The following is a 22846-nucleotide window of genomic DNA, read 5'->3' on the forward strand; positions in this document are numbered from 1 at the left end:
AAGGCAGTGGAATCCATCCAATCAGAAGAGCAAAAAGAAAAAAAAAAGAGTAAAAAGAGTTAAGTTAGCTTAACGGGTTTCTGGGACACCATCAAACAGATGAATATACATGTACTAGAGTCCCCAGAAGACAAAAAGAAAGAGGCAGAAAGCTTATTCAAAGAAACAATGGCTAAAAACTTTCCCAATGTGGGGAAACAGACATCCAGATCCAGAAAGCACAAAGAATACCAAAAAAGATGAACCTAAAGACTCTCACACTGAGACACAAAATAAATCTTCAAAAGTTAAAAGGCATTTAAAGACAGCAGAAGAAAAGCAACTATAAGAATATCAACCGATTTTTCAGCAGAAATTTTGTAGGCCAGAATGAAGTGGAATTATATATATAAAGTGCTGGAAAAGAAAAACTGCCAACCAAGAAACTCTACATGGCAAAATTGTCTGTCAGAATTGAGAGTTTTCCAGACAAACAAAAGCTGAAAGAGTTTATCACTACTAGACCAGTCTTACAAGAAATGTTAAAGGGAGTCCTTTAAGATGAAATAAAAAGATGGTAATTACTAACATGAAAATATATGAAAGTATAAAACTCACTGGCAAAAGAAAATATATAGTTAAATTCAGGATACTCTACAATTGTAATGGTGGTTGGCAAATTACTTACAACTCCAATATAAAGATTGAAGGACAAACTATTAAAAATAACTATAAGTACAATAACCTACTGATACACAATATAAAAAGATGTAAATTGTGACATCAAAAACACTGTAACATGTAATGTGTTAGGAGTGTAAAAATGTAGAACGTTTGTATGTGTTTGAAGTTATCAGCTTAAAATAGATTGTTATAATTGTAATATGTTTTATTTAAGCCTCACGATAGCCACAAAGCCAAAAACCTATAGTAGATAAAACAGATAAAGAGAAAGAAATCAAAACATACCACTACAGAAAATCATCAAATTACCAAGAAAGAGGAGAAGAGAAAAACACAGGTCTACAAAACAGCCAAAAACAAACAAACAAACAAAAAACAATGAACAAAATGCAACAGTAAGTCCATAGCTATCAACAATTACACTTAAATATAAATGGACTAAATTCTCCAATCAGAAGACATAGAGAGGCTGAATGGATTAAAAATGAAGACTCAACTATCTGCTACCTACAACAGTCTCACTTCACTTTTAAAGACACACATAGACTGAAAGTGAAGGATTGGAAAAAGATTTTCCATGCAAATGAAAACCAAAAAAAAAAAAAAAAAACCCCAAAAAGTAGGTGTATCTATGCTTATATCAGACAAAGTAAAATTTCACCCAAAAGATATAATACAACACAAAAGTCATTATACAATGATAAGGGGTCTATTCATCAAGGGGATATAAAATTGTAAATAAATATTTATACACCCAACATTGGAACACCTAAATATATAAAGCAGATATAAACTGTTTACAAAGAGAGAAATAAATAGCAATATAATAATAGTAGGGGATTTCAGTACTCCACTTTCAACAATGGATACATCATCCAGATAGAAAATAAAAAAGGAAGCATTGGACTTAAACTATATGTTAGACAAGAAGGACTTACTACTTAACAGACATTTACAGTACATTCCCTCCTACCACTGCAGAATGCACATTCTTCTCAAGCACACATGGGACATTCTCCACGATAGATCACATGTTAGGGCACAAAACAAGTTTTAATAAATGTAAGAAGACTGAAATCATATCAAGCATCTTTACTGACCACAGTAGTGTAAAATAAGAAGAAAACTGGAAAATTCACCAACATGTGGAGATTAAGTAACATGCTACTGAACAATCAATGGGTCAAAGAAGAAACCAAAAGGGAAATAAAAAAGTATCTGGAAACAAATGAAAATGGAAACACAACATATCAAAAATATATAATGCAGCAAAGCAGTTCTAAGAAGAAAATTCATAGCAATAAACACCTACTTTAAGAAAAAAGAAAGATCTCAAACAATCTAACTTTACACCTTTAGAAACTAGAAAAAGAATATCAAACTAAGCACAAAGTTAGTAAAAAGAAGGAAATAATAACGATCAGAGTATAAATAAATGAACTAGAGAATAAAAGGCAATAGGAAAGATCAGTGAAATTAATAGGTGTTGTTTTGAAAAGATAAACAAAATTGACAAACTTTTAGCTAGACTAATTAAGAAAAAAAAGAAGACAAATAAATTAAGATATAAAAGAAGAGACATTACAACTAATACCATAGAAATATGAAGAATTCATGAGACTACTGTGAACAATTATACACCAACAAACTAGATAACCTAGAAGACATAGATAAATTCCTAGAAACATACAACCTGCCAAGATTGAATCATAATGAAATAGAAAATCTGAACAGACCAATTACTAGTAAGAATTTTGAATCAGTAATAAAAAATCCTCCCATCAAAGAAAGGATTAGATGGCTTCACTCAAGAATTATAACAAATATTTAAAGAAGAATTAATACCAACCCTTCTCATACTCTTAAAAAAAAAAAGAAGTGGAGGAAACATTTCCAAACTCATTTTATGAGGTCAGCATTACATTAATAGCAGAACAAGACAAAACACAACAACAAAATAACAGGCCCATCTCCCTGATGAACATAAATGCAAAAATCTTCAACAAAATATCAGCAAACTGAATTCAACAGTACATTAAAAGGATCGTACACAAAATCAAGTGGGATTTATCCCAGAGGTGCAATGATGGTTCACCATACACAAATCAATAAATGTGATGCACCACATTAACAAAATGAGTGATAAAAATTATATGATAATCTCAATAGATGTAGAAAAATTCACTTGACAAAACTCAATTCCTTTCATGATAAAAAAAAAACTCGCAGCAACCTAGGTATAGGTGGCCTCAACATAATCAAGGCCATATATTCATATGACAAGCCCACAGCTAACAACATACTCAGTGATGAAAAGCTGAAAGCTTTTCCTCTGATCTCAGGACCAAGAAAAAGATACCCACTCTCTCCACTTATATTCAACAAAGTACTTGAAGACCCAGATGGAGCAATTAAGCAAGCATAAAAAAATAAATGGCATTCAAATCAGAAAGGAAGAAATAAACTTGTCTCTGCAGATCACATAATATTATGTATAGAAAACCCTACTGCCTCCACAAAATCCTGTTAGAACCTAAACTAATTCAGTAAAGCTTCAGAAAACAAAAATTTTTGTATATTGATACAAAAATCAGGTGCATTTCTATACATTAACAACTAACTATTGGAAAAAAAATTAAGAAAACAATCCCATTTATGATTTCATCAAAAACAATAAATACCTAGAATAAATTTAACCAAGGAGGTGAGAGACCTGTGCATTGAGACACAAATAAATGAAGAATATTCCATGTTCATGGATTGGAAGAATTAACATTGTTAAAATGGTCACAGTACCCAAAACAATCTACAAATTCAGTGCCTATCAAAGTTCCATAGCATTTTTCACAGAAATAGAAAAAAAATCCTAAAATTTGTATGAAACCCCAAAAGATTCTGAATAGCCAAAGCAATAGAGAAAGAAGAAAAGGCTAAAGGCATTACACTTATTTATTCAAACTATATTCCAAAGCTTATAGTAATCAAAACAGTGTAGTAGTGGTGTAAAAATTGACCTCTAGATGAATGGAACAGAGTAGAGAGAGTAGAAATAAACCCATGCATATGTGGTAAATTAATTTTTGACAAAGGAGCCAAGAATATACAATGGGAAAAAGACAGTTTCTTCAATGAATGGTGCTAGGAAACATGGATATTCACATGCAAAAGAATAAAATTGGACCCTTGTCTTACACCATACACAATAATCAACCCAAAATGCATTAAAGACTTGAAAGTAAGACCTGAAACCATAAAACTCCTAGAGGAAAACACAGGGGTAAACTCCTTGTTGTTGGTCTTGGCAATGCTTTTTTGGATGTGACATGAAAAACAAAGTCAAAAAGAGCAAAAATAGGGGGTGACTGGTTATCTCAGTTGGTTAGAGTATGGTGCTGATAACACTGGGTTGCCGGTTCAATCCCTGCTTGGACCACTGTGAACTGCGCCCTCCTTAAAAGAGTCAATTATGCCATTGTAGCATGAAAGCAATGTGTAACCAATGACCATGGCTGTTCCCCAATTAAAAAAAAAAAGCAAAAATAAACAAGTGGGACTACATCAATGGAATATTATTCAGCCTTAAAAAGAAGGAAATTCTGCTTTTGCAATAACAGGGATGGACCTGGAGGGTATTATGCTAAGTAAAATAAGCCAGACAAAGATGGATATGCATGGTATCACTTATACGTAGTAGAAAAAAAAAAGTTGAACTCATATAAACGGAGTAAAATGATGGTTGCTGCAGGCTGGGTGGGTGGAGGAAATAGGGATAGGGCAATAAAAAGGGTACAAACTTTTAGTTATAAGATTAATAAGGTCTTATGATCTAATGTATAACATGGCGATTATAGTTGATAATTCTGTACTGTATAATTGAAATTTGCTAAGAGAATAGAACTTAAGTGTTCTATGCTTAAAAGGAAAAAGAAAGAAGTAAATATGTGAGGTGATGGATGTGTTTACTATTTTGAGTGTGGGAATCCTTTTACAATACATACGTATATCAAATCATCATGTTGTACACTTTAAATATATTAAAATTTTATTTGTTAATTATATCTCAGTAAAGCTGAACAAGTTTTATATAGTTAAAAAATCCTTTGCCCATGTTGAATTGCGTTGTTTATTATTGAGTTGTAGAAGTTCTTTATATATATTCTAAATATTGGTTGCTTATCTGGCATATGATTTGCAAATATCCCTCCCCCTCTTCTGTGGGTTGTCTTTTCACTCTCTTGATAATGTCTTTTAATGTACTTTTTTATTTTGAGGAAATCTTGTTTTTTTCTTTTGTTGTTACATCTAAGAAATCATCACAACTAATGTCATGAAGATTTCTTCCTATGCTTCCTTCTAAAAGTTTTAAACTTTTAGCTTTTATGTTTAAGTCTTCGATCCATTTTGAAATAATTTTTGTGTATGATGTAAACCAAGGGTCCAATTTCATTCCTTTGCATATAGATACCCAGTTTTCCTAGTAACATTAGTTGAAAAAACTGTCCTTTCCCCTTTGAATGGCCTTATATGTGAGGGTTTATTTTTGGGCTCTCTATTCTATTCTAGGTCTATATGTCTGTCCTTATGCTAATGCCATATTGTTTTGATCACTGTAGCTTTGTATTATAATTTGAAATCAGGAAACGTAGTTGTTCCAAATTTGTTGTTCTGTTTCAAGATTGTGTTGGCAATTAATAATATTTTAAAGTGCATTCTAAGCTGAGTTTATGTGTTTGTAAACTATATGTGTCATGTATGAAAATTTATGCCAGTGACACCCACATTTATATTTTATGCCTGACCTGTCCAGAGCTCTAGACTTGGAACTGCCTGACAACTCCACTATGCTTCTCAATATTCATAGGTCAAAACACAGTTTTTAACCTCTTCTTTGAAATTTGCTTCTCCTGGTTTCCACATCTAAGTAAATAGCATCACATGTTTTTCTCTCTTTTCTTCACCACTGTTCCTCTCCACCTCCTTCTCCCATATCCAGTCCTTCAGCAAGTCCTGTTGGCTTTTCCTTCCAAACACCAGGTGTGACAAAAAAATGTATACAAGTGGACACTTTGGTCAGCGTTGCTCAAGCAGTAGTTTACCGTAATCAGAAGCATCTGGACACTGAGGGTAACCACTTTGAGCTCCTCTTGTAATTGCAGAAGTCAAACGTGACTTGTATTCATCTTTTGTTATCAACACATATTGAATATTACAATTTTAATAGTTTTTCCCTTTCTTCAAATGTGTTTACATTTTTTGGCACCCTCTGTATATCCCCTATCTGACCACCCTAGTTACCATCCTTATTACCCTAGTTACAGTCATTGTGTTTCCCCCAACCACCTACTCCAATCTATTTTCTTTACAGAAGTCAGGAAATCTGAGAAAAGATGAATTCTTGAATCTTACCTTTAAGACGTTTGTCCAAGTATTCTAGGACTATTCTCAACATTTGAATTACTGCAAGAATTAAAGATCCAAATGCTAAGGATCCTGTGTGATACCTGGGCAAAGATAAAATGAGAATAAAAGTTAACATATCCTTACTATTAACAAAAAGAATGTTAGTTACACCATTTTTATAGGTAAAGGGGATCTGTAGAAGGACTGATAGGAAAGAGCTTCTTACACTCTCATTCAGGTCAATAAAGGTCTAGAAAATTTTAAACCATACACATATGTTTTGCCGTTCATCTTCAAAAATGATACCACTAGCCTGTCAGCATAAAATAGAATATTTCATTTGGGAATGGAGAGACAGAGCCAAGTTAATCCTTAATCTTTAGTTTGGTGTCTTCCCCTACCTCTTCTCTCCAGTAGCCTATGGTTTTTAGAAGACTACTGGCCTAGGAAGGGATTATAAAATTGTGGCTATAAAACCAGACAGAGCCAATGGACATCTATGAGCCTTGAATCATACCTTTGAGCTCATTGTACCTTGCCACTTGAATTATAAGCACAAGATTGAATTAGAAGCACACTAAACATAACTGGAAAAATAGATGTAGGGTTCAAGGTAGAACTTACCGTATGGCTCGTCCAAATGCAGTAAAAAGTGGATATGGTGGGATGTCTTCAGGTTTATTCAAGGCCCAGTAATAAGAGGCAAAGGCACCAGCAAGGGTACACTGACCCAATGCAATGACAAAGTTTATAAGCCAGAGAAAGACAAATAGATTGAATATGTGGAAGGTAGGGATGTATTGATGGTACGTGCTCTTTCCACCATAGAAAGCAAAGATACACTGAGCCCCAGGGCAAGCTTTGGAAATTTCAGTTGTATTGAAAATCTGCACTCAGAAAAAAAACAACACAGTTAATATAATATTCAAATAGTAGTCCAAGATAACACCCTCCCTGCCTCCTCCTTTTGTGTAGCCCCCAATTGCATGTCCTGCGCTTTTTCCATGAGCTTCTGCTGTTACTCCTACCTTCTATCACATCACTTTATATAATTCTTTAATGAGCTCTGCAAAGTATCTCATTGTTTGTCCTATGTCCATCCCTCTTCACCTTACATAATTTCACATTTGTTAGTGTTGTTGTTGACCATACCTGCTTCTTGGATATATGATAGGCCATATGAGCTCAGAAAATAATAGAGCTTTCTCTCTATTCTGCCCACCATTTTCAGTGTTGGCTAACTTCTGACCACCTTCCCCTTCGCTAGTGATCCCTATCAATGCACAGGGTCTCTCTTTCTGGATAATAGTTACAATAATTCCTAGGTATTGAAATTAAGTAAACGAGAGGGTTTCTTTTACTTACCTCTGGGTCACAGGTTTTATTTTCATGTTTACATTGCCCCGCTGGGGCTATGATTTTGTATATGGGTACCCCTGATGTAGCCAAGTACCTGAGTAAACTCTATTAAGGATTAATTATTTGCTGGTAAATTGAAAATAAAGCCAGTAACTTAAAAGTCTTTTGAGAGATTAACTTCAAAAAATGTCTAATCTTTTAATAATTCATCCATCTTTCAGACCCAGAGAACATGGTTGGCTGTACTGAGAGGCCTCTCAAAAACTGAAATATATAGGAGCTTTCTGAAGCACCATATGTGAAGACAAAATAAAACAAAATCTACCATATGACCTATTTGAGGGGAAATTCAATCAGCAGACAGAAACTTTTTTAGAGTTTGGAAAAAAAAAATCAGTTATTTCTTTAGGATGTTCCTAGTCTTTCCAGGATGAAAAGCACTGAACTCTTGGCTCCTGAATAGTAGTGTGGACCTGAAGTTTAAAGTGATGAATCATCAAAGGATACACTGCTGTCACGGCCCAGTAGAAAATGCAGATTGAGAGGAAAATGAAAGTTAAAACTGGATAAATTAATGTCGTAGGAACATATCTGATGGCTCTGAAATAAAACCAATAGTTGACATTCAAAATGATCCAGGGTTATAATTTGTCAATTAAATTGTTATCTGTTAGAGCTAGGAATAAGTCTTAGACTGAATTAGTTCTAAGAACACTGATAATAACCATTGAACCCTTTTTGCTGATTATGCTAGCATATTCTTAGTTGGTTTTAAAATTTTACTGATTGATTGATGGAATGATTGATTGTAAGCTGGAGATATTATTTCAATGTTCATGTTTGATTCCTGCCCAAAGTTCTTCAAACTCTCTCCTCTTTGCTTATTTGTATCTGACTTATAAAGATTTGATACATTATAATCATAATATTTATTCTTTCTGTTTAGATTCTTAGACTTTTAAAATTGGAGAGGACCATGAAGATCATCTAATCAAATATGAGAATCCCTCCCTAACTCAAGAATCGCTTCTGTACTATCTTCAAAATACGTTCATAAGTTTCTGGTGACCTCGTTGAATGTTAGGAACTTAGTTGTACATGATGCATCTTATTCTATTTCTTAACAATCAATGTATTAGAAAATTCTTCCTTATCTGCCTGCCTGTGACTCACACCCACTACCTTCTGGAGAAGAAATGAGCACCTTTTCAACACAGCAACCCCTCAAGCAACTCCATATTCTTTTATTCTCCAAGATGATCATTTGCTTGATATTTCCTCATAAGACATGGTTTCAGAAATGTCTGCCATCCTAGTTGCCCTGTTCCTAACTACCTTTCAATGGCTTTTTTAGCATGACACTGGATTGAATCCAATACTGTTTAATATAGCCACTGAGAACTATGATGAAACTTATTTCCACTCCTAAGATGTGCATTGGCGCATCTTAGATCCCTTTTGCATTTATTACCTTCTTTACCTTACTGTTTGAGCTATGGTGTTTTCCCCTTTCTCCAGACATTGCTGGTAAGTGAATTATTGAGCAACCCTATGTCTACCCTGTAGTATCACACCCATTTATTCCAACTCTCTTTTTCCCTTGAGCAAACTATCAGCCTGTCACAATTGTACTGGTCTTTTAACACACACACACACACACACACACAGACACACTCACACACACTCATATACACATTTAGAGGCATAACAGTGGGGCAATTACAGTGAATTGCACAATATCACATTATTTAAAAAAATCCAGCAAATCAGTAGTTTTCAGTGGCTAATGATAGGGCTTTAGCTGTTGTGGGAAGGAGAAAGAGTTTAATTTAACAAACTGCTTGTTAACTATTTAAACCATGGGCCTCAGGTAGCACCATTTTATTATACATGACAATTTTGTTAAAATAATCCTTAAAGACTATTTAAAATAATTTGGTCCTTGGTCATTAACCACTTAGTTTCCATTATTCTAAATAGAGAGTGTAGTCTGCTGGCTTTATAGTAATGCTTTCCTTGTTTTTTTCCATGCATTATTCAAAAATTTCAAGCATTATCCTCAAGTGACCTTTTGGAATATTTTGGAAACTGTAGGTGTTATTACCTCCCAGCATGCATTTTATGAAAAATTTAGTGTTTATTTTCTAGCATTTTAAAATAAAAATGGCTCTGGGTATAATGTATTTGTGAATTAAGAGCTGTAAATACAAAACGTATAATATGGTGCTGCTGGATCAATTATTCTGTCTATTGGCAAATTTTGCCATTCATATAGAAATGGTAATAGTATGTAATTGACCTAATAGAATTATGGTGATTTAACGTTCTGCAAATGAACGCAACCATTAATATTAGCACATGACTCAGTATGGAACTAATACATGTAATATATCTAACTTTTATATATCACTTTATCACTTATTTTACATACATTATTCTCCTAACATAGATTTGGTGTTTTAAAAAGTCCTACTACATAGACTGAACAGGTTTTAACCTTCTTGTACCCTATGATAATTGAGGTTTTGGGGCTACTGAAGGACATGTTTTCATGACCTTTCTTGTAAGTGGCAAGCCTGAACTTGAACAAGTCCTCTTGAGTGGAAAACAGATTTTGTTTTTTAACAAGTCTTCTTAAACGGAAAACAGTCCGGGGCATCTGCACAAGATGCGGTGGCTGGGGGCCTGGCTGGTGCGCACCATGCAAGCTTCTCCATCCGGGCCTTACCTGCTCCCTTCCTTCAGCAGAGCAATGGAGATGCGGATCCGGTTTCTAAGGAAGATCAGCGTTAGGATGACAAGCACTTCAAGGATGCAGAGGATGATCACTTTAAACAGGAAAAAGAAAAATTAGTGCGTAATACACATCAATCCCCAAACCGCGCTTTCTCTGCAGAAGTTAGGACTGAGCACCATGATTATTTCTGCCAAGTCTGACACTTCATAGCTTCAGCTGTGCTGCCGCTCCAAAAGTGCCAGTCTTAAAAATTCATGTTCAAAGCCTCCAAGCAATCTAGACAAAAACCTTTAGCTACGGTTTGAACAACTCAATTGGACAGGCTTTATCTATGGAAATATTTCACAGCATTTGTAGAAATGAGAAAACAGGCAGGGAAGGAAGGCAGGAAGGGCTGCGGTAGGCAGCTCTTAAATGCTCCATTTTTACTTCGTTGAGTTAGAGAATCATTACGGAAGACACTATATGTCTGCCCTGTTTTTTGTCTGCCCTGTTTTTTGTCTGCCCTGCTCACAATGCCTCTTCATTAATTGACTTTGCTGATTTACAGGGCCGGCTCTTGGCTGCTACATTTTTATTTTGTGACTCCTCCATCATGGCCACTATGGATGGTATCTAACCCATCCATGGATGGTAGACTAACCCAAGTTGTCTAATAAAAGTCTCAGAATTAGAACTAAGGGAATCTAGGGCACTTTTGAGTTGAAGTTTATAAACCTCTTGAACTAAGTAAGTTACACAAACTTAATGACCTGTGTCAGAACTACATGTAAAGTAAGTAAATCTGCAAAGAAAGAATAAAATGTATGTGTATAAAAGAAAGAGAGCAAGGAGAAGAAATCTTGAGTTTCTTTTGGCTTTTGTTTCCTGTATCTAGGTATACTTGAAAGTCCAGCTACTTCTCAGTTTTGTTTTTGAGTTTGGTGAGACACTTCTACATTCTTATAAAAATACCTCTGCTTTGGCCCCAGCTTATTACAATTTTATTTTCTTTTCTTTTCACCTAGATTGAATTAGTTTCTTTTTACTAGAAACAAAACAGTCCTAATTACTATATTTTCTCAATTCTAAAACATACCTTTAATTTAATAATATATTTTTAGAAAAAGTAAAGAAATCCTTCATTAAATGTCTATTCACTGATTATAAGATGCATCCTGACTTCAGAGATGTTAAAAAGTGAAAAGGTGTGGATCTTAAAATTAAGGAAATGTATCACTGCAAATAACAATCTGAAATTACAAAAGAAACTTAATGCAAAGTTACTTAAATTTCCACCTGTGAAAGAATCTATTCTATAACATTCTCCCTAGTTATTCTGCTGATGCATGAACACCTCCGGTGATAGGGCACTCATTATTTCATTCTATTGTTATACCACTAAGACTCTGATGTTGTATCACATATCATTTAACATTTACAAGTAAGTAGAAATCAGCTAACCCAGAGACGTGGAGGATTTTAGTAATGCATCATTTCCCTGCTACATCTTTTTAAAGTTAAACTATGTATTTATGTTTTCATGAACATTTGATTCTCTTAAAACATAAAATTGAGCTCCAAACTGTGGAGGATAGTCATATTAAACTGAAATCATTATTTTCTTTGGACAAACCTAAGAACATGAGATATAGCAGAATCACTTTATATTCTAAAATTACATTGATAAGAACACTGCATATTATACTTCTACCTTTATAAAATTATTGTTACATATTCAAAATGGTTATATTAGAGAAATTTAACTGTCTTTTGAAGTTATATATTACAATCCTTCCTTGTGCTTGAATCAGAGCAAACAATAGAAACACATATTTTTTAAGACCCCATAGAGAAGCTGGTATTACTATAACTTCACAGAGGAGGAGATTGGGATAATTAATAACAAAAGTGAGAATAGAACTGTCTCCTAACACAATCCAAGATTCATATAAATTATACTCTGGTATGTGTAAATCTGCTTATTTTCAGTGTTGCTGTCAATGAGTGTAATTTCACATGTATGCACTTTGGTTCCTAGAATTTTGTCTAAACAGAGTGCAAGTAATCAATTAATCTCTGATAAATGGTTTGTGAAAGCTGAGGCTCATCTGAGGAAAAATTAGTATTGCTATACTTGAAAATAAAAGCAAACTCTGTATATTCCTCAAAGAACATCTCTTAGTTTTTCAGTGAAGGATCTGATCATCTCATTGATTTTTGTGTTAAAGGTCCTTAAGAGACAGACAGCAGTGGGATGACCATAGAACCTGTAACTAAGATCCATCTGAGAGTAAAACTAGAGGTTTCGATGCATAATGGAGGAGATTTGTCATCTTTAGAAAGGATAGCTACCAGTGTGTGGGTTGCTGAGGATATAAGAAATCACTCAAATTCAGGAAAAACAATTAGATGAGGGTGCAAGTCCCAAGGTGTCTGATTTTTATAGTTAAAAAGAAATGGCTACAAATGAAACAATTCTTCCACAACACGTTTGAAAAAATAACGTGTTTGTTATGTGAAGGGAACTAGTCTGATGAAAGCTAGAAATGGGAGGCCAAAGATCAAGGAGTTGAAGTTTTGATCCGGCACTATCCAAGAAAAGAGGACGACTAAATTTGACAGATAAAGGAATCTGGGGGGAGGCTCCTGTGCAAGCTGGTCTAGGTCATCAAGCTCAGCAGGTGTCGGAAAAAAAAAACACCTCTCAAGACGACCTGACGCCCTCTGGCAAACAAGCTTCTCATTGGTAATGTTGTTCCCCATACGCCTAGATCCCAGGCGAGCAGTGCCCTATATGGGCTATGTCTGCATTCTGGTCAGGGGGAGTTCCCTAATAGTGGAAACAAATAAAATGGCACTCTGATGACATAATGTGAGCTTGTCCTTGAAAGCTTAATGGTTTTGGGGTGAAGTGGCAAAATCAAGCTTTCAAATTTATGGGGCTGGGACCCATACCTGGAATTATGATGCCTCACCAGATAATGGCCACTCTGAGGCTTTCTCTCTGGGCTCATTTACCAGGTTTCTTTGAACTTGTCTTGCCTGGCTCTTGAACTTTAATAATATGAAGATGAATTTTCTTTTAAAGCAACATGTAATTAGAAGCCATTTACAAAATTTTGATGAAAGAATACGGATCTCTATGAAGTGCAAGGAATAGTATAACAAAACCATTCTAGGTATATGGATTAAAGCCTGCTCTAAAGTCATCTTGCTTTAAAAATTTTGTTACTATTACCCTTAACTAATTTGATAATCTGAATAAACACTTCAAAATGTAAATTTATTTATAGTTACTTGTATTTCTCCAATTCCTATAATAAAAAAGTTTAAAATTCCTGTTATAAAAAAATAGTTTATTTTTTTCTTTAAAAAAAAAAACAAGTTTGAAAACAATCAAGCACTTTTTCCCTTTAAAACACCTTTCTTGGATATTAAGTTAGTTAATGGTCTAAAACATTTTAAGTTGAAGGCAAAAGGCTTGAAATCATTGTAAAATAAAATTTTCTTAGATTATAGCATAAATTCCAGTCAATGGCTTTCCATTTAAAGTAGCTTGTAGGATTACAAACACATTCACTTTAATGACATTAGCAATAAGTGTATTTAACAGGTTATACCAACACAAGCTTTCCTTTAGACAAAACGATGCTTTCTCATTATTATTTTAACAAAACCAGTTTTTAGAATCTACTCACTAAATACGAGCCATGTTTGTCTCAGTTGAAAGTACATGCGTATATCAGTCTGAATCCCGATGTCATATATAGTTAAGTGAGAATTTTGGCGTCCCCGAAGATTGTTGTATTCCTTGTAACAGTGCCATATTCCTTGAAAAGGAAAATAAAACAGACTCATATAAAATGTTATTTTCTGGGCCGGCTGAGTGGTGTGTTGGTTAAGAGCTGGCTTGGGATGCCAGACGGCCCCGGTTTGGATCCCACATATGAGAGCCAGTGAAGCTGCCCTCTACAGCTAAGATGCTGAACAACAGCTCAACCTGGAGCTGGGCTGCTCTGAGTCGCCGGGGTGGGCGTAGGCTGCAGCGTCTGCTGCAATGGGTTGCCATGGGCTGCCGTGTGTAGCCAGCAGCCAGCGTGAGCGGCCAGCAGCGTAGTGAGAGACCGTCCAGAAGCCGGCGACTGATCTGCCTCGCCAGGGAAGAGAGCAATGATGGTGCCAACTTGGGCCAGTGAAACAACGTCCTCCACAACTAGACTGAAGAACAAAAGGACAGCAACTTGTCTGTTCCCCTTCCCCCAATTCCCCAGCACTGTTCTCCTCCCCCAATTCCCCAATAAAAATCTTAAAAAATGTTTTTAAAAATAAAATGTTATTTTCTGAAACATAAGCTATATGCTTATCATACATATCTACATGAATTTGATCAGCATGGCCATTTCTATAACAGCAAGATTCATATTTACATAATAAATTTTTATGTTGATCTAATAGTCTAAATGTGCTACTGTATTCAATAAAAATGTTTTCAGTGTTTATTTGAATGACTATGGCAACACCTGGCTTTAAATGTCTTTTTGACTAGAAACAACTTTAATGTCCATCAATGGGGCTGGTTAAATACATTATGGTATATTTGCAGAGTAGAATACTATATTTCCATATAAAGAGGAGATAGTCTACTGATATTAAATGATTTCTATGATATTTTTTAAGTGAAAAGAGCAAGGCACAAAATGACATAAAAAGTATGCTGTAATTCATATAATAAGGACAATCTTTACATACGTTTTCTTGTACACACATAAAGTATCTCTGGAAGGATACACAGAAATATAAATTTTTTTTGCTTGCAAGGATGGGAACTTAGTGACTAAGGACTAGAATGAGAAGGGAAATTTTCACTGTATAAACTTCATATTTTTTGAAATCTGAAACACATGAATATATAATCAACTTAAAAAGCAAATTTTAAAAAATCAGTTAAATTGAAAAAACAGTCATTTAAAAATTTTTTTGATGGTGAAGTCATGACTTGGTGGAATTACCTAAAGCACATTCTTATCAAAGTTTATGTCCAGGCAAGGGAAATATGGACTAACCATATTTTTCCCAAAAGTCTGTATTTCAGGCTGTATAATGACTGTTTACTTTGTCTAAATAAAGTGGGAGTAGAAAACAGAGTTAAGAGGTCTGTTTATTTTAATGACCAATAGGTCTGGATTAGGTGCATTGGAGGTGTTTTAGCAATAATGAAGAGAACGCTTTTTAAACCCCTAACTGTAAACTAACAGGTGTTTTTTGCAGATACAAGATGAGAGGGTGAGACCATGGAGAGAGAAAGACAAGACTGGGCTAGAAAGGACATTTGTTTCTCAAAGAGATATGACAAATCTTTTTCTTTCAGGCACTGCTTTCTCAGTATATTATTAAATTTTCCTTTAAAAAATTCTTCATGGAATATTTGATACATACAAAATTATATGTAATACAGATGTAGATTGTAAAGCATATAGTAACATGAACACATATGATTGCATCATCTACCTTAAGATTTTATAATCTCAATTTTGCTCTAGTTATGTAAATTACATTTTTTTCTCCTACCTGCTATCTTCATCTTATCATATCTTCCTGCCTGCCTCCCTTCCAAAGAACAATTATTCTGAATTTTGTGCTTATTATTGTCTTATTTTAACAGAAAGATGTGTTGAAATCTCCCTCCAAGGGAGATTTATATTTCATACAGATTTATTATGTATTGGTTTATTTATCCTTGTAGTTCTATGAATTTTGAGGCTATTTTGTTAGATGTATCATGTTTCGAATTGGTATATCTTTTTAGTGAAGTGAATCTTTTTATTCTAAAATCCTTTTGTCTGGTGTTATTATGGCTACTGCAGGTTTCTCTTTGTTGATGATTGCTAGTATATTTTTATCCAGGTCTTCATTTTCAAACTTTCAATTTGTTTATGTTTTGTGTAAGTTTTGTAAATAACATACAGTGCCAACTTGTATGTGTATATTTTAATCTGGCCTGACAATCTCTATATTCTAATTGGTGAGTTTGATACATTAATATTTAATGTATTGATATATTTATTTTTGTTTCAACCTACTTACTCTTTGCTTTTCCTGTTCCACTTTGTGTCTACACTTCTTTTTTTCCAATTTTTGCCTTTCAAAAACTGGTCAGTTTTTGCTTGTTTGTTTACCTATATTCTATTTTTCCCCTCTACTGGTTTGGAGATACCGACTCAGTACATTTTTAGAGTAGATTACTCTTAAAAATTTGCTATGTGTACTTAACAACCAAGTTTAAGGTCAATATCTTAACAGGAAAATATAAGGACCTTAAATCACTCAATAATCACCCCACTTTTATTGCTCAGTATTTTACTTATGTACATTTAAACCTCAAAAAATTGGATATTGTTATTATCATTTTATACAAAGTTTACTTAGGTTTACCTATACATTTACCAATTCATTTTCTTTGCTCACCATTCTTTCTTTCATCTCACATCATTTTGTGGAATGGTTTTCCTTCTTCTTGAAATACATTCTTTAGGAGTTCCTTTAGTATATGTCTATTTGTAAACTCTAGTTTTTACTTATCTGAAAATATCCTTATATTACTTTCATTCTTGAAAGATAGTTTTGCTGAGTGCACAGCTATAAGTTGACAGTTATTTTTTCTTAGTTCTTTGAAGTATTATTTCACTTCTTTTGCTGCTATTACACATAAAAAGTCTGCTTCAGCCTAATTGTTCCTTTTTATGTGATCTGTCTTTTCTCTCCTGTTGTTTTTAAGATCTTTTGGTTCGTTAATTTTCTATTTTGCTATTTAACTTATTAATTTAATTTTTAATTGACAATTTACCTTGAAAAGTTCTATTTGGTTCATCTTCATGCGTAGCTGGATATTTTTGATGATTTGTTATTTTTTTTAAATTCTACCCTTAATTCTTAAACATTTCATACATGGTTATTTCATGTTTTATATTTACTAATTCCAGTATCTGGTTTCTTGGAGAGCTCAATCTGATGTTCACAGTTTTGTTTTTTCTTTTCTTTTCTTACAAAAGACCATTTTCTTGCATGTTTGGTAATCTTTGATTGTGATTCATACTTTGTTCATCTTAATCTGTGGAAACCTGGTAATCTAAATTGAAGATACTTTCACCTAGAGGGGGTTTATATTTGTTTCTGTTGGCAGCCAAAGGGTACTATAAAACTGGGGTCACTTTAGATGCTTTCCAGGAACCCAGACTTACTCAATGAGCTTCAGATCTGATCCTCTACTCTGCTGCTGGCTCTGGTCTAAATCTCCTGATTGTAGCACTGGTATGGGCCACCCAGAGTTTCACGTGTGCTTCCTGCTCAGTTCCCCACTTTTTTAGTTCATAGGTTCAATTTTGTTTTCCTTTGGAGAGATTTATTTTCTGTAAGCTCATCAAAACAATACAATATATAAAACAATACAATGTGATTTTTATGTGATTATTTCATAGAAAGAGGGTCTTTCAGGCTATTTAGTTCCTTCATACTTGTGGTTGTGAAAGTCTCAGCAGTGTTTTACTATTTCTTTTTCCTATTGCTTTCTCTCTCTTCTTAGTTTTTTTTTTTAAGGTATGATTCCTGGTCTTCAACTCTTCCTTCCTCAATAATATTAGTGCATAACAAAAACAACAGGTATTATTTACTGAACAATTGCTATGTGCTAGGCACTTTCTAAGTACTTTATATACATTATTTTATTTAATACATATTCCTATTATACAGTTAAGGGAACTATGAATTAGAGAGACTATGTACTTGCAGAGGATCATGCAGTTAATATGTGATGAGTCTGACAGTGTGCCTTTTTCAATCTCTAAATCAATGTTTGTAACCATGGTGTTATATGGCCTTGCCTGTGCAACTCTTAACTTGTTGCGGTCAATGAGAATTGTTCCACTGCTACGTATGGGCACTTGCCCACAAATAGCCTGGCTTTCCTCTGGTCAGTATGACACATTCATGCTGTTCTTTGCCCTAGGCTGCTATCAGTAGGAAATGGTTGGTTTCCCATGGTACACAGAAAGTCGATTTTCCAAAATAGTAGCAGATGTCAGTTACATACAGTTTTATTTACTTACACTTCCCAATCTAGTTGGGCATTTCCCCACCCATGGAATAGCTTCAGGCTTACTTCCACGCCATTAACTGTTGGGTTAGCAGGACCTGCGGCATCAATAAGGAGCTAAAATTGGTGGTTTTACCTGCATGTTTTTATATATCGACCATCTTTCTCCCTTTTGTCATTGTCAAACTTGGACTATAGCCAGTCTCAGGCTTTTCTTGCTCCTTAAGACACGTCAGTGAAATCAATAGCAGTCTTTACTACTCTTCCCTTCTTAATGATAATAAAAGAGTGATTGAATCACATACTCAGATTCTATGGTAGCAAAGGAAAGAGGTTATTCTGAGCTCCAAGCAGAAACACAAACAAAGGCTTTTAAGCAAAAAGCTTTCCTGGGAGTTTCTGATTAAGGGACAGCAGTTCTTGTGCTCTTCCACCAGATTGACCCACCTCTTCATGGGCAGCTGCCCAGCAGGAACAGATTAGGAGCCCCTGAAGAGACCTGAACCATTGTCTAGAAACTCACTGAGGATAATGAGGAGGACAATAACAGTAACCCAACACATAGTGAGTATTTACTGTGTTCCAGGCACTATTCTAAGAGTTTTTTATATTCACTGTCTCAATGAATCCTCACAATCTTGTGAGACAGAGATACATACCATTATTGTGATGATGTTATAGATACAGAAACTGGGTCTTATAATCATTAAGAAATTTTCCAAAGTCCCCCAGGTATACATTACAGAGCTGGGATCAGAACTCAGGCTAACTAGAGAGCATGGGGATTCAACTGCATTCTTACGCTGATATGTGCACAGCTCTTCTTTTTTGAGTGACAGAAACAGGAAATTGTTATTTTTGGTGTCTGCTCCCATAAACTGCATTGTCGATCCAAATGGTATTATAAGAGAAATCATTCTTTTGAATAGAAACCTCTCAAATTTTCATATTTTGGCCCATGCATTTATTAGAAGACTGGAAGGAAGCTGCCATAAGTGCTATACTATTCCTTGGGAGAGACTTAAATTCCTTTTTTAGTGTTCACATTGTACTGGTACTACTTTTGGGGTCTGAGTTAGTGGTTAGATTTCAACCTTGAAATAAAGTTCTCTCTCCATCCAGTGAGAGTAATTCTAAATCCTTGCCTCTAGAGGGCGATGCCTCATTGTGGAGTACTGGCCAATTATTAAAGTGTGTGACAGTACCTGGATGAAAGGTACTAAGCTGAAAGAGAAAAATAGATCACACTTCTGAAACTATGCAGACCTGGCCTTTGATCAGATAGAAAAGTTGTCTTCTTTTATTCCTAAAGAAATGCTTTTCATTAATCTAAAAGAGATTTCTTTTAACTTCCTTTGTAATACCCATGAGACATAAAACCAAAGGCTGGTAGCAAAAATGAATAGAACATTTTAAAAGCACTTTTTTCAAGATAAAGAAGAAAAACAGAGAGTCAATATGTGCAAAAGTAAATAATTTTTCTCAGTTTAACTTTTTTTGAGGGGAGCAAAGAATGATTCAATTTGCTGCAATAAAATGCTTTCTGAGGCCGGCTGAGTGGTGCAGTGGTAAAGAGCTGGCTTGGGATGCCAGAGGGCCCCCGTTCGGATCCCACATATGAGGGCCAGTGACACTGCCCTCCACAGCTAAGATACTGAACAACAGCTCAACCTGGAGCTGGGCTGCCGTTGAGTCACCGGCGACAGCGTAGGCTACAGCCCCTGCTGCAGTGGGTTGCCATGGGCTACCGTGTGCAGCCAGCAGCCAGCGTGAGCGGCCAGCCGCGGCTGTGAGCGGCCGGCTAGAAGCCAGGGACTGATCTGCTTCACCCGGGAAGAGCGCAATGATGGTGCCAACTTGGGCCAGTGAAGCAACGTCCTCCACAACTAGACTGAAGAACAAAAGGATAGCAACTTGTCTGTTCCCCTTCCCCCAATTCCCCAATAAAAATCTTAAAAAAAAAAATGCTTTCTGGCAAATTGATAATGGCAACTGAAGAGAAAAAGATTATTTTGATATTTGATGATTTTAGGAGGGGAGATACCTACCATAACCTATAACTCCAATCACACCCAATGCAAAGATCCAGAAGAGGAATCCAGCTGTGAACCTCAGGAGTATCAGAAAAATCCAACTGAGGAGCATCGCGATTGTCAGGCCACTAGAGGAAAAAACACAAAACAAACACGGGTCCATGTGTACTAAGCATAATGAAAACAGCAAGACAACACTTTTTTTCTATTCAAAATAATTCTCAGGTTATTTTACTTTACCTAACTACAGAAACATTTATAACATTAAAAAGTACAAGCAATAGTTTCTGTTAAAACTTTTGTATGAAAAAGTAGGACTGTCAGGAAATTTATACATTACTCCTCTCCTTGTGCCTAGGTAAACCGAAGTTCAGTATCAATCATTGTTCAAGGAAAAACACAATTCCTCCAACCTACAATTTTGGCTTATCTGCTACAGTTGTCATGTCCTGTTTTTTTCCCCTTCACACCTACCCACTAAGTAATAAATTGTAAACATATCTATGATGAATTTGTGCTCTTCTATCTACCTCGTGACTAAGAGAAACCTTATGCAATATAACTGTCTAGCGGTAAGGGAACAGTCTTAGTACCAAAAAACAAGAAAAATAACTGCCCAACATAGTTGCTGAATCCACGATTTGGTAGTCATTATCACTATGACCTAACTACCTGTAATAGTTTGTGATGTCTGACATCGCCAGACATCTATTTCATATCCCCAGTGATCTGTAGGCCATTTTTTTGGAGACATGATAAGGTCTCCTGAATGATAAGGTTTACTTTTCAAGCAAACAACAGCATGACTATTTTCATTCTGTTTTAATTTCTTCTTGGAGCATGAGCGAGCTAGTCGAGATACTTCTTTCCCCCCAGTATACCCAGGTTAAGGTCACATTGGATTCTTCTACCTAATTTCATCAAAGAGAACTCATTAAGATTGGAAATTTGGCTGATGCTTCTATTAAGAACTGACACTTCTGGTGGTGCTATCTGCAAGTTTCCAAACATAGCAACAGATAGAGTCTGGTACATTTATTGACTTTATCATCTTTAAGTATTATCTTTAAAACAGCAAAATCTTAATAATTACTGTCACTGGATAGACGACGGCATGGTCTCAAAGTACTTTCTTGGGTCTTAGTCTTGCAGAACCTATGCTTTTAACTTCCAAAGCCATTTCTTTTTAAAAATCATAGATACTTTAATGCTTAAATATTCAATATGGTTGAAGGATTATTCCATGGCATAGTGCAAGGGGAATATTCAAGAAGATCAGAGGGGAAAAAAAGAAATATAGCTGTTCATTCTGTGTACTTTAAATCCCTGCATAAAAATTCTAACTGAATAAACTAGGTCACATCACATCAGTCTTTGGCTTTATACTCATTAAACAGATGAGAGCAGAAGAGTTGAAAATAAAGGGAGGTATTTATGTTCACCTGGTAATGAGTAGTGCCTAGGCAAAGAGGGTTTCAGAGAGCATGCCAGGAAAGAAGTGGGCAAGAGGGTCTATCACAATGTATACCTTTACAGGCAAGAGTGGGAAAACCAAAACAAAAAAGAAACATGGAAATTATCTAGAGATATTTGGGTCTAACAATAGGAAAACTGTTTAACTACCATCAAGTATAGACTATAATCTCTACTCTGGAGATATATCCTGAAATCCTGGTACACACTGACAATCATTACTGTAATTATTTAAGACAAAGTATGGAAATGAGCAAAATCTCATAAAACTATCTAGTTTTACAGCTCTAAGAAATTACTCACTAGTATTTTACACACAATACAATTTAACTTGATTAAGCACCTTATAGTTAAATAAAGCTATCTTATTCCCCTATTGTTTTTATAATTGTTCCTCGAACCTAGATTTTCTATGCATCTTCTGTGTTTCAAGAACCAGAAAAGGAGTTAGGAAAACAAAGATGAGTTAGACATAATTACCATGTAAAGAGTTCATAGTTTATCAGAGGGCAAGAGTCAGGTAAATGAAAAACAAAATAATAGGTGCTATATAGAAAACGGGTGTATATATATATATATATATATATACACACACACACACATATATGTAAACATACACACGCACACAATAAGTATGAAGAACATAGAGGGGAAAGTAACTAATTATATCTGGGGAAGTCAAGAAAGACTTCATAAATTATGTGAAAGCTGGTTTTAAATAATGAGATAAAGTTGACCTAGGGCACAAGGAAGAATAATGCTAGGACAGAGAATAGAATGTGCAAAAACATACGGGTTTGACAGACTAGGGCTGGGCATGCTATTGGGTCATCAGGAAAGTCATGACGTATTTTGCTATGTTTTTCAATGCAATACTGTGTCATGACTTTCCCGACAACCCGATATTTAATGTGTTTAGAATACAGGGTTAATAAAAAAACCTGGGTGGAGATGAATCTGGGAAATTAAATTGGGCTAGGTCGTAAATGGCCTTGTATGTACCCTCTAAAATTCTCACTTTATTCTTTGATCATTAGGGGACAATGATCAAAATCACAAGAAGGTGACACAAGAGCCAGATAGTAACGACATCCTTAGATATAGCAAACC

The 22846-nt window shown here is 35.0% G+C and overlaps 1 protein-coding gene across 5 annotated transcripts in view; it reads right to left on the minus strand.

Annotated features, from left to right (window-relative positions):
• Positions 1 to 22846, minus strand: part of SLC44A5 (solute carrier family 44 member 5) — a 334991-nt gene that overhangs the window by 13936 nt on the left and 298209 nt on the right. For all 5 annotated transcript variants that reach the window (XR_002124199.1, XM_019644059.1, XM_019644057.1 and 2 more), the window contains exons 10-16: positions 20279 to 20391; positions 13840 to 13971; positions 10151 to 10250; positions 7930 to 8022; positions 7429 to 7516; positions 6688 to 6950; positions 6070 to 6164 (exon numbers count right to left, since the gene is read on the minus strand). Coding sequence is in view for 4 of the 5 variants with exons in the window: in XM_019644059.1 (XP_019499604.1) it covers positions 6070 to 6164; positions 6688 to 6950; positions 7429 to 7516; positions 7930 to 8022; positions 10151 to 10250; positions 13840 to 13971; positions 20279 to 20391 (884 nt within the window). In the remaining variant the exon portion in view is untranslated. The remainder of the gene's footprint in view (positions 1 to 6069; positions 6165 to 6687; positions 6951 to 7428; positions 7517 to 7929; positions 8023 to 10150; positions 10251 to 13839; positions 13972 to 20278; positions 20392 to 22846) is intronic.

Source organism: Hipposideros armiger, unplaced genomic scaffold (assembly GCF_001890085.2).
Source record: "Hipposideros armiger isolate ML-2016 unplaced genomic scaffold, ASM189008v1 scaffold_84, whole genome shotgun sequence".
Classification (NCBI taxonomy): domain Eukaryota; kingdom Metazoa; phylum Chordata; class Mammalia; order Chiroptera; family Hipposideridae; genus Hipposideros; species Hipposideros armiger.